This window comes from Ixodes scapularis, unplaced genomic scaffold, assembly GCF_016920785.2.
Source record: "Ixodes scapularis isolate PalLabHiFi unplaced genomic scaffold, ASM1692078v2 PGA_scaffold10__122_contigs__length_95168666, whole genome shotgun sequence".
Classification (NCBI taxonomy): Eukaryota; Metazoa; Arthropoda; class Arachnida; order Ixodida; family Ixodidae; genus Ixodes; species Ixodes scapularis.
Genome location: NW_024609836.1, coordinates 31754584 through 31767832, shown reverse-complemented (window position 1 = coordinate 31767832; position 13249 = coordinate 31754584). Strand labels below are relative to the sequence as shown.

Here is a 13249-nt window from a genome sequence, read left to right as displayed (position 1 = left end):
ACTAGGGAAAAACTAGGAAAAACGATGACTCCGTGAACATGCGAAGGCTTCTGCCCAGACAGGTTGTTTTTGCGTGCATATAGTTTGAACGGCTGGCTGCGTCGTATATACCCTGGGGAAGGGGGTTTCCCCCCTTTTGAATATGGATGGGTGGCGAGTGTCACCTGTCATCGTGGAGTGCTTGACTATCTTAACAAAATAAATGGCATCGAAAACGTATCCCAACACTTGAGGCGAAGCAGAAAAAAAAAAAGAAAATGGCGTGTCACGTTTAAGAACCTGAGTTCAAGTTGGCGGTATTCTACGGCTGGGTCTTTGATCAAATTTATACCGTGTATACCGCGCAGCGCTCAGCATTGAATACAAGTATACATCACGCGTTTTATTCTAATTTCAATCAAATAATGCATCAGACACCAGGTCACTTCAGTTCAGGAACGAATATCCGTAGGACGTATTAGGAAACTTATGCCAAACAAAAGTAAAGCAAAACAAAAAAAAAAAAAAAAAAGAAAAAGAAAACCGAGGCCACACTTTCTGGAAAAAGCCCTCGAAAGTTGGTAAATGTCGAGCTCGCTTTTTTCTTCTTTTTTTTAGTATATATATATATATATATATATATATATATATATATATATATATATATATATATATATATATATATATATATATATATATATATATATATATATATATATATATATATATATATATATCAGTGTGTCGAACCGAAAAAAATACGGGTTCGGTTACGGTTTAGGTTCAGGTAAATTTATTTTGTTCCGTTGTTGAAAACAACGTCAAACTCTGACGTTGTTTTCAATACGAGCTGAGCCGAGTTCACTCCGAACGCCGACGCAGTCCTCGTGTCCAATGCACGCTCAGAGTACGTGCACCCGAGCAATGGTGCACGTACTCTGAGCGTGCACCATTGCTCGTATTGAAGTATCGTAGTACGCATCAGCCCACTAGATGGCGCGCAATTTTGAATACAGTCTATTGCATTCGCTCTGCACCAAGCACCAAAATGGCTGCGCCCCTAAGCAAGTCCGACAATGGAGTGCCATACTATAAGCGCAGCGTATGCAGTGGATCTATGCCTATATACCTTTATTGAGTCTTACAAGTGGCGGAGGACATGGGACATTGCAGCGGAAGATGCTGCAATGTCCCATGTTGGGTGTGTCTTAAACTGTTGTAAAACAGATTACGCTTTTTTTTTATCTGTTCTCGAGCATGGACTTATCCTTTGCCGATTCTTCGCAGTACGACGAGGCGGTGTCCCACTACGGCGGCGGGGGCGGCGGCGGCGCCGGCGGAGGCGGCAGCGCCCTCGAGGCGGGTCCCCTGTACGGAGACCCCCACGGCGGGCGCATGCAGCCCCTGGCCCACAGCCCGCACCCGATGAACCCCATGTACGCCAACCATGCGCCGGGGGCACCGCAGGTCGCCAACCACGTCATGGGCGCCGTGCCGGACGTCCACAAGCGAGACAAGGACGCCATCTACGGGTAGGCCATTCTTAAGACATCCTGAGGACGTCGTACCGGCGTCCAGGGGACATCTATGGTACGCAAGGATATTCTAAAGACGTCATGTGAATGTTCACCGGACATGTGTGAAACGATAGGGCATCCTAAAGACGTTCCACGAACTTCCAAAGGACACCTAGGGAACGTTAGGACATCCAAAAAATGTTCCACGAACGTCTAAACGACATCTATGGAACGGTAGGACGTTTACAGGACATCTACGAAACGTTAAAACATGCTGAGGGCGTCCCATGAACGTCCAGAAAATATTACAGGAATATTAGGAGATTCCTGAGACGTCTTCTGAACGTCCCATGAATATACATTCAACTTTAGGACATCTACAGGACATCTCCGGAACGTTCGAACAATCACAGGACATCTACGGAACATTAGGACATCCCGAAGCGTCATATGAACGTCTACAGAACATCTATGGAACGTTAGCATATCCGATGGTTATCTATGAAACCTTAGGACATTCGGATGACATCCCTTAACCTTAGGTCTTTTTAAGAAAGTCATATGGACGTCCACAAAACATCTTTGGAACGTTCCGACATTTTGAGTACGTCCGTAGATCCATGCATGCATGTACTGCAAGGGTGGTGCATCCACTCGTTTTGTTCGTTCGTGTTTGTACACCGTCTGTTGCGAGGGGACAGCAAGCAGTTTCACCATATCTAATTTTAGCCAGATAAGGCAACCTCTTTTGAAAGGCAAGATGGGGCATATTACACATTAGAACTCTCTCTTGAGAAAATCAGTAGCACCACGTTTAACGGCGTTCTGTCCCATATTCAGGGGTTGACTGAACTTACGTCGCGGAGCACGTCATTCTGTGTTGTTACGGAGCTTGCAATACAAACGTGACAAAGGAAAGGATAAAAGAAATTCGACGTGCTTCATAACATCCGTTTAAGGTAATCGTTTTTGGCAACCGGCATTCTGACTAGAGCTCCAACGCTTCCGTAAACATATCCGCTAAGAGTACTCTGCTCTTCAGCGACGCCAACCCCCTCCCCCCCCCCCCCCCCCCTTTTCCGCGTTTCTACGGATTTTTTTTTTTTTGCCTTGCCTTTATATTACGGCACGAGCGAAAGTTGTCCAGGAGTGAAACCAAAACCGAAAATAAACCGAGTAAATAACAATCGTGTGCTTGCACTTTGAGATAGCACAAACGACTGCGAACAATAGGTAACAACCAAAAGAAGCGAAAACAAGGCAACAACCAGAAGTTAACGCGCTTTGTGCGTTGTTACAAAGCGTTGTGGTCTGTTGTCGCTACCGCGCCAGAGGAATATCTAGCCACTTCTGCAGCCTAATGTTACAATATAGGTCGCCGCTTTTTATGCCATAGGGTACGCTACCCGAAGGGAGTACCAGCGCCGGATGGCTAACGAAAAGCGTTCCTTTAACCGGAGCCTGGGTACGCCCGAGCTACAGTAGCCGGCCTCGGGTCCGCCTGCGACCAACTGCGACCGCAAGCAACAACAGCAGCGTCGGCGGCGGCGGCGGCGCAGCTAGTTGGCTTGCCAGCCAGCTAGTGGCAGCTGCCGCGGGCGTGGCAGGTGCGGAAGCAAAGCGGAGCTAAAATAACATACGGCGGGAGAGAATTCCGGCTACGAAAACAGCAAGCAAATGTGGGCCTTCGCCGGCGCAGACAAGGCGGACAAGTAGCGCAGCCGCGGGCACGAATTCGGCGAACCCCGGGGTTGGAACCCTGCGCAGTACACGATCAGAGACAAACTAAATCATTAAAAAAAAATTATATATATATGTAATGACAAAAAAACACAAACTTGTCGTTATGCAGTGTCAGGGTCCATCGCCCTTTAACCACCGCACCAACCCTATTACGTCGCTGGGTGACTCCGGTACATTTAATCGATTCTAGGGTTACGGCTGTTTTGAGTGAAGGAAGTGTCCCTAATTACGAGGTTTTTATTTTGTTTTCGATGCCTTGTGTAGATTTTTGTAGATATCTTATCTCTAACTTCTGTTTTGGGGGTCAATGGCGAAAACGAAACTACCGGCTCGAGCATGATGGCAACCCTCGCGATCAGCTGCATTTTAGGCTTAGGCTAGGTGGCGCAAGCTACCGCCCGTTACAAAGGGCGTAGCCATTAACATCCATCCATCCATCCAGCCATCGTGCGACGCAAACTTCGCACCGCGGTAGCGCAAAAAGTACGACTGGCCTATCGCAAAGAGCAATTCAGTAAACAGAGAGTTTTAGTAGATTGTGTTTTCGGACCACGGCTACTTGTAGCGGGAGCTCGCGCTCCCTCTTCGATGCATGCTCCGAAGCGCGCGCCTGTAGAGGTAGCGGGCCTTTGAAAACGATCTACTAAAACTCCCTAATATTAAAATCCCAATCACAAAGTTGACGGCCGAGAAGCGAGTTCGACGCCATGAACGGAGGCTCAGCGCAGGCTGAGAACGAGCCTCCACTTATCTTCTGAGAAGAAGTACAATCTTGGTGGTGCGCAGTGCACGTTGCAGAAGCGTTGTAGACGCTAATCGTAAGCTCGGGCTGAGCAGGAACGCTCTAAACTATGGCCGCCAGTGAATGTCACCTTCGGCACCCCAACGCGCCTGAGCGAACAGGGAGTCGATAATCTTCGTGCGCGGTCACCGAAGACCACTTACAAACGATGGCCTCTAAAACATATCATAAACAACCAATAATTGTCCACTGGAAACGCCCCCCCCCCCCCCCCCCCCCCCCGGTTTGAAACGCAGTAGAAAAGCACGGCGAAAGAAGTGAGCACGAACAAGTAACCTCCTTGAACACGAACATGACATCGGGGCGCACGGCTGCTTGACAAACAGCCCACCCGCTGAATGCCCGCTGAGAAGCTGGTGGAGCATCCTTTAATGTTGGTTTTAGAGTGGATCGCGGTTTCCCATTAGTGCAATGCTTTGGCAGTGGTCGTATTTAGACTCCTTACATCTATATCAATCATTTCATTTGGTTCGACGTTTGACCAAAGTTACCCTTTAAAAAGAGCTGCAAAAATTTATGAAAAAAGAAAAAACACGACTAAGATGTGATTTTTAGAGTATTTTAATCCAGTGAACCTTGATATCATGTCCGTTTTCCCTGAAGATGTGACTAAACGTGAGAAAACACGAAAAACCTCCGACCAGTCGTGACGTCATGAAAGGATATTTCGGCCGCCAAGCGCGTGTCGCTCATGTGGGCAGCGCGTGCAATTGCACGCTTGCACGGCGCCTCACTGGTGCCCCATGTGTGCTGCAAGCTTGTGCAGTGTGCGCGTGAACGTCGCTTTGACAATCTTGTAATTACACGCACTTGCTCACATGAGCAGAGATATATGGTGACGTCCAGACGCCCTGCGTGCAATCGTCTATACTCCCCCGCACTGAAACCAGTCGTGGCGCCTTTCTCTAATCTTTTCCTTGAAAGTAGCAAGAGTGCGCGTGCATAGCTTTGATAGGCGCTGAAGATGCGCAAAAATAAAGTTTCCAAAAATATTTTTTTTATGACGTAACGTTTCAAAAAGGAGGTGTTGGTGGTACTTTGATGAAACGGATTTTCTACAGCCGTCCGCCAAAGTAATGATTGAAGATAACGTAATAATGCAGACGAGCTGGTTAAAGTTAAACAGATACGTCTTGTGTTTTTTCCCTTTTTGTACCCTCTGTCTTGGGTTTTAGAATTGTTGAAAACTAATCTCGATGATCGTAATCCTGGGGGCCAAATGAAGATGATTTAAGTGTCTTTAACTCAAATACAAAAGCGCTTCGGTTTCCCTTTAAACTGCCAGTGAGTGGCCTGAAAGCTTGGCATATATACACAGACCAGAATCTATAGACCAATACGCTTGTTTACAAACAAGCCTGCGTTGACTGACACCAGGTGTGGACGCTGATTCGCGTAAAGTGGTGCGTCTATATACGCGTGCGCCGGGCAAACAACAGCGCCACCTCGGCGGAGCGAGTGGAACTCCATTATACACCGCGCGCCGCGCGGGTTGTTTAGCGATTCTTGGTTCTATACGAGTCCCAGTTTTTGCAAACATCACTTTCCCAGTTCTATTTTTGCCGCGCTTCCGGCCGAATTACAGCTGTAAGACAACTGGTATATTAGCGAGACAATCGTATATATATATAACGGTCCCCAAATTTGAACACCGTGTAGTGTTGTACGGTCGGTGGGGAAAACAAAACAAAAAAACAGCTCACACGTGTAAAGGCGATGGATTCGGCGTGATTAAATACAAACGCAAGATAAACGTACGGCGCGCGGGGGGAACTAGCTCGTGCGTTGCCGGCTGGTTGTTCAGATTCCGCGAAAACTCGTCGTATGTCATTTTAAATTCTGGATGGATGGGCTGTTCTTTGTCGGCTTTCCTTTCTTTCTTTTTCTTTTTTTCGCGTTTTCTACTTGCCACATGTGCGCGCGCAACAATTCCCAGCACATTTAACGGAGTAGCTGGTTTCGAGAATACAAAATATGAAAAATAAAACAAAAGAAAAACTTTAGAACATGCTGCGCTTCCCTGTGCCCCACATATGCTGTACACGGTTATTTAAAAAAGAAAAAAAGAGAAGAAAACGCGGAAACCTGACAAGATAATTGATCTGCGCTGTATAAGCTTGACAAATAACACGAAGGTAAATGGCTTCGTTACGATTCCGGAAACATTTTTTTTTTTTTTTTGGATAGAAAACCCCTTTTAAACAATGTTTGTGCGTGAGAGGCTTACACAAACATTTTCATTTAAAAATTAAGTAAACAAAGCCGCATCGAGAATGATCCCAGCATAAGGAATGCTTACGTCATTCTCAACGTCACACGTCAGTCGCAAACCTTTTTTCTTTTCTGTTTTTGCATCATCGAATCTTGTGTTTTGTTTCAGCTTAAACGGTAACTCCGGTCAAAAGTCAAACCAAACTAATCGACTGATATCGATTCGCAAAGACTAAATACGAGCACTGCCAAAATATTACATTAATGGGAAACCGCAATGCAAAGCCGATATTAAAAATGGTACCACCAGCTTCTCAGTGGGAATTCATGCGGGTCGGTTGTTTGTCAAGCAACCCTGTGAAACGACGTCATGTTCGTACTCAGTAACTCGGGGAGGCGACTTGTTCGTGCTGCCACTGCTTTCGCCGTTCTTTTCTGGTCAGTTTTCAGCTCTCCCAGCGGACGATTTCTGCTTGACACGTTATGTGTTTTGGCGGCCGTCGTTGGTAGACGCTCAACGGCGATGGCGCATGAATATTAATAGAAAATTTTAGTAGATCGGAGTCCTCTGGGTCCGCTGTCCTCAGCGTACGTTCTATACTAAAACTATCCGCGGTGAGGAACTCGCTAGGGGCGCTTCTCTTTTTCCTCACTATATATGTGTAGTGCAAGTGATACTCACGCGGTTAGGTTTTAATTTTCATGGTGCATAGAGGCTTGGCATCGCACCTGCTTGCCCCAGCCAGAGGAAGTTGGAAGTGTATCCTCACCCTCTGGGTTGTGAAAAAACTCCTACGATACAGGCGGCGATACCGAAACTTCTCGCCGCGTGGAGCCAGGGTACTGGTATCGAATGCCGAGCGCGCCTTGCTGTGCTTGGGGGCGGGGGGGGGGGGGGTGCAAACAATTCGCTGCGCAACCGGACGTCCGTCTATACCGTGACTTCCCCCAAAAACGCGAAGTTCACAAACGGTGTGGATGGACGCCGTTCGTCGAAGATATTTGAAAGGCCGCGGACTCCGTCACCTTCATTTGAGTTCGTCCCTGCTCGGCGCGAGCTTGCGATAAGCTTCTACGAGACTTCTGTCAGGTGCATTGCACGCCACCGAGGTTTTAGTTCTTCTCAGAAGATAACTGGAGGCTCGTTGTAAGCCTGCGCTGCAAATACCACGGTCGAATATAGCGCCCAGTGATTACCACCCATGAATCGCGTCGAACTTGTCTTTCGGCCGGCAGTGTTCATTAATATTCGCTACAGATGTTTGATACCTACGAAGCGAAGCAGTACAACAGTCATAGCGTACTCTCTGACTGATCGAAACTGCTCTTGCGACTAGCATCTAGGCCGGTCGTACGGATATCGCTACCGCGGTACAAATTTCGCTTCACACGAGCGCCACACAGGTGATCACCAGGGTTGCCATCTTTTCGAGCCGGCAATTTCGATTTCGCCTTAAACACCCCCCCCCCCCCCTTTTTTTTTTTTTTTTTCTGAATCAAAACTTTGAGCTAAGATATCTACAAAAAACTACACGAGGCATCGAAAATAAATTACACCTCGTAATTCCGGTACACTTTCTCCACTGAAAACAGTCAGAAAGTCTAAAATCGAGGAAAAAGATACCGGACTTGTACTTTCAAAAAGGGCCACCGACAACCCTAACATCCATACATTATTAGGGTTGCAAGAAGAACATAAAAAAAATGTTCGCAGACTGTCTACCGTACTACGATTTAGGGAGGTTTAGGGAACCGTTTTTGCACATCTGATAGGGTATACGATGGGCCTCCGGTACGCAGTGCGCATTTCGATATTTAAATAAAAGTTCACATCATCATCATATGCTACCGGAGAAGGCTCGCACATGCGCAATTCGTACCGGAGGGCCCATCATATACCGTATCGGAAGTGCGAAAAACGGTTCCCTTAAACTCGCTATTATCCGCGCGATCGCCGCTTTCGTTAGACGCGTACGGAGCAATCTGAGAAGAAATAACAATAGCGATAAAAAGAAACAGGTTATCCGGACTGTTTTTGGTGGGCAGACCCACTCTCGACAATCGTCCGTTGATTACACGTGTTACTCCGCGCACCCCGAAAAAACCGTCCGTTGCTGAGCGCGGCTTACGACCCGGAACGCCCCCCTAACGACGGGAGAAACTTTCCCGGACGCTTTGTTTTCTTTCTCTTGTGGGGGGACTGCAGAAAAAAACTGTCCCGATCGATCACACGTCTGATTGAGGGACTGCATCGACCGCTAGGTGTCACCTCCCACCCTTTTCTACTCCGCACGTTCATTCTCGATTTTTTCCCCCTTCTTTTTGTAGTCTAGTATTTATATATATATATTTATTTATAGCTCGTAGATCCGGGTCTTCTTCACTGACCGCGGTGCATTGTGGTAGGACTATCTTTTTTGTAAATTTTTCTTCCCGCTCGTTGCGCTAAAGGTGATCGAAGAGTTTTTTGTTGCCCAACAAAGCCTGCGCGTCAACTTTTGTCTCGTTCTTTTTTTCCCTTTTTTTTTTTTGTGATAATGACATTATTAAATAGTTTTAATGAGTGCCGCGTCTTTCTCCGCATCACTCAACGGCGTGGTTAAAATACTTTCGTGACGTAATTAACTCAGAAGACGGGAGACATTATTTCGCGCGACTCTCGCGCCCTACATTAAAGTCGCGGTCACATCGCAAAGACATCGCACAGAAGACTATAGGCTTAAAGGCTAGGTGGCGCAAGCTACCGTCCGTTACACGGTGTATAGACATCAACATACATTTATCCGGTCTGCAGACACTGTCTTTTGAGGCGGGCTTCTTCCTCGCACGATGGTCACATGTGTCGTACAAAAACTGTCTTCAGACGTGTCGGAAGCATACAACACGTATACGAAGCGAACGTGCTTGGAACAATTCTCGAGGCGTCGCAGACGACAATGCTGTCATCGTGTCTGGAGCGAACACGGCGCCTTTTTGGTATCATGTGTGAATAATGTCGTTGTGGCTGCGAACCACTTTCGTCGCTACTCTCTGTGGGTATTTCCGTTGTACGTCTTTGTTTTGAAACCGTGTTCACGTAGTCTCTCAACACACACGTGTGACCATTGGGATGCCGGATTAAAGTTTATATGTTGGCTTGGATGTTGTGGAATGTCTGAAGTAAATTCCAGCGTTAAACATCCCCCCCCCCAAAAAAAAAAAAAAAAAAAAAAAAGTGTATAATCGAGCATCAAAACAAAAATCGAACTTGGTCGGGTTTCGCCAAAAGATCGAACGTTCGTCGAACCAGTCGAGGTTTGACAAAGGGTCGCGAGATTCCTATATTGAAAAATAATAATAATAATAATCATAATAATTCGTTTTTCCAAAAAATGGAGAGGCTTTAGGGAAAAGGCCTCCAGTAGAGTCGTGGTTCTCGTGGTCCCTTGTTTGATTGGCTTTGAGTTGCGGTGTCCTCTTTTGCATTTTGCTTACCGTCGAGGCAACGCATCCCACTTTTTGACCCCCATTGACCGTCCTCCTATTGCATGTCTGTTTTTTTTTTTTTTTTTTTTTTTTTTTTTGTTTAATGCTGGCCATTTTTTCCGCCCTATCTGTTTCGTGCAAAAGGGTTGACAAGAAACAAAAAGAAAAAAAAAAAAGAGCCACGGACGTGTGTTCCGGGCGCTCCTCGTCACGTCTCTGCATCGATTTCAATTAGGAGCTCCAGTTTGGATGAGTTTATGGGCCGACCTCTGTTTAGCCGCCGGAGTTCGTGCGAGCGAAGAGATTCGCTCGACGGGTTGCGTATTTTTCGAGGGATCGTCGGTGGACAGCGACGTATATATCCGTCCACCAGCGTCGCGTAGCCGCTTGCCCACGCTTGGCCATTGGCTGTGGAGCACGGCGCTCTCGTCGTCCCATTCTTCCTGCTGTCATTTTTTTTTTTGCGCTTTTTGAATTTGAAAGCATGAATTGCCGACCAATAACCGATTAGGAAACCGGTGTTGTACGCACGGCTTAAAGGTCGACGACCATACTCGAGATTCTGCAAGGCGGAATATCCTACAGCCGAGGCCATCGGCGCGCAGGCGCAGTGACGGTTTCTTCGTAGCGGAGGGCTAGCGGAGGGGGAAACACGGTCTACTAAAACTCTCTATTATCGGAGGACATCTGTTTCGCGCACGCGGTATCCGACAAGGCAACTGCGGCTGTAATGTCTTCAGACTCCATCGCTTTCCAAATGACCGAAACCGCGGGCGGCAGTGGGTTGCGGCCGTAAAGAGAAAAATACTTTTCCCCGACGCTATCCTCTCCAATGTGCTCGGAACATTTCGCGAATAGAGCGCGCACCGAACTTTCCGCTGTACCGTCGCTGAACATTGGCTACGCTCGCAAAGTGGGTGCAAGTTTTCTCGTGGTAACTGCTGTTTCAACTTGTAACTTGTCGGAACTGAATTTATCTTAATATTGATATTTTCAAGTGGTAACATTGACTAAATTTTATCCTCTACAACGCTTAGTTGATGGCTCATTTTCGCCGCCGGGTGTGGCTGGAAATTGTGGAAAAGTTATAGTTCTATCGGTTTTTCTTAATCGCGATCCCCTGTGTGATGACAGTGAGCCGTGAACTTAGGTTGACCGTCACAACACGACTTGGTTTTTCTTATATTGCAAATTAGTGCATAACGTAGCTGAAAAAAAAACTTCAATTTGTATTGCTGAAACATGCTCATGAGTCGATTTCGAATCGTTGAATCATTGATTGACTCGCTCCGGCAATGGGCCCATCTCGACCTCACTCTTTTCAGTTCTGAACAAAGAACACGCTCGTCGACGCGGTATTTTCAATTAAAACGTTTATAAACATCTGCAAACCGAAGGAAGCTGCCTTCGATCGTTCCCTGCAATGCTCCTACTTCGTGCGTCCCCGTTCACATCATATTTTATTGTTCTGGACGACACGAAACGTCAAAAATATTCTCGGTGTACTGGATCTAGAACGACAAAAGAAAAACCAAAGGGAAATTTACTTGCAGTAAATTGATACAATACGTTGAGTGCTCGCCTCCGATTTCTATCGGTGGCGCGTTCAGTGCCACTCTTATCGGTGTCGCCGCACTGGCGGATGCCATAATTCCGGGCAAAAAACGTTCCCAATAAGTTAAAAAACAAAAAGCATCCGGTGTACACAAGAGCATTATCGACACGCCCCAAGTCCAATACCCAGCACTTTAGAGCACCCCGAAGAGCACTTTTCGCCGACGTTTCTAACCGCCCAGCATGGCCGCTGAACCTGACGCTCGCTACGCGGCGCTACAGTATTCAAAATGGCGCTGCCCACGATAGAACGGTCTGTACAAGGCCTTTGAGAGCCGCCATCTTGCTACGGGCGTGTGTTTGAAAAATGAAAAAAGCGCAGGATCACGATGCATTCATTGTTGCGCGTGATTTTTTCTCCCGAAGATCGTAGAATCGGCTGGCTCCCATTCAAGACAGAGTATAGGGAAATTAAACGAGGCCGAGTGAAAGAGGGGTATTCGACGACTCTTTTGATATGAACGCGGAATCGACGCAGGAGCGGCAGCAGCGTCTTTGCCCCCGTTGGTTTCTTGTTGCTCGCGGCTTCCGACGTGTCATGGGGCAATTTTACGAGCCGGGGAAGCTAAACAGGCCACTGGCAGCAGCGGAACAGGTGTCGTCGGGTGGCGTAATCTTTTTTTACGATGCGGGAAAATAAAAGTGTGCTCGCTGAAAAGTTAGAGACGTGATAGGCCGACGCTCCTTCCGTTATTACACTTTTCTATTTACTTCTTTCTCTTTTTTAGGCTTCGCATGATGCTTTTTTTGTTTATTTCTTATTGTCTTAGATATTTTAGTTTCAGAAGTGTGCTCCATCTTGTAGCTTCAACGCTAACTATGCTACTCCGCCATTGTTTGGGAGCGTACTCTGAGTATGTATGGTCACGAGTGCCGCCGCGTCAGTTCGGCAACCATTCGGATCACGACAGACAGTTCGTGCCCCAGCAGCGGAGACTTCCAGTGTTGCTTCGAGGGGTTTTAGAAAAGGTCTATTCTTTGTAACTGAGAGAAAGAGAGATGGGGGAAACACGATGAAATTCAGCCTCAGTAAACACGGACGACGAACAAGCAACGAACACGACAGGCCAATGGTTGCCGTGTTCCTGTTCGTGCGGATGGCCGTTGTCCTGTCCCGTGTTCGTTTCTTGTTCGTCGTCCGTGTTTACTGAGGCTGTATTTCGTCGTACTTAACCCTTGCCAAGTGGCCCACCAAATATTCTCCAGAAAATTTCAGGAGACCTTGCAAGGAGGTGAACTGTGGGGCTGTTTTGATGGAGGCGTGTGCCGTCTCGAACGCTTTGTGTATCCCGGTAGCGGCACGATTCATTCGTTCTTATCATTAGGAGTTGAGAAAACATTCAAAATTAAGCGAACGGGAGAAGAAGGTCGTCACATCCTCTACTTTGCTTTCCTTCCGCCTTCTCCGCGTTCAATGCGTAAAGCAGACGCCGGGTGAACCATATATTTCCGGGAGGGTCTATTTACAATCCTACGTCAGTGATGCGGAGTGATAAAAAGGGTGATAAACAAAACATGCTGCAGAAAATATCAGATATGTAGGAATGTTCAAAAAAAAAATTAAAAGAAGGCTTTTTTTTAATATTGGCGGTCGCCACCTAGCCTAAGTAGTTTTAGACTTAGGCTAGGTGGCGCAAGCTAATGCCCGTTACAAAGGGTACAGCCAGTAACATCCATCCATCCATCCTTGGGCTCGAAGCGGATTGGTTCCGATTCTTTGCCGAGCGCTGACGCAGCCCTCGTGTCCAATACGTGGAGTGCAAAACTAAAAATTTACAGGGTTTTTTGTCACCACAAAAATAAACTATACGCATCGCCGGACGCTCAATTCTCGGCCCACATCTAGCGCTAGCGGACTGAACCATATGCTAAAGCTTCAAAATTAACCGTTGTTTTGTTCGAAAAGTGATAGGGGATT

At 47.0% G+C, this 13249-nt stretch overlaps 1 protein-coding gene across 2 annotated transcripts in view; it reads left to right on the top strand.

The window, feature by feature from the left end:
• Positions 1-13249, top strand: part of LOC8029488 (homeobox protein Meis1) — a 356592-nt gene that overhangs the window by 48077 nt on the left and 295266 nt on the right. For both annotated transcript variants that reach the window (XM_042287647.1, XM_042287649.1), the window contains exon 2: positions 1267-1511. In XM_042287647.1, the coding sequence (XP_042143581.1) occupies positions 1267-1511 (245 nt within the window). The remainder of the gene's footprint in view (positions 1-1266; positions 1512-13249) is intronic.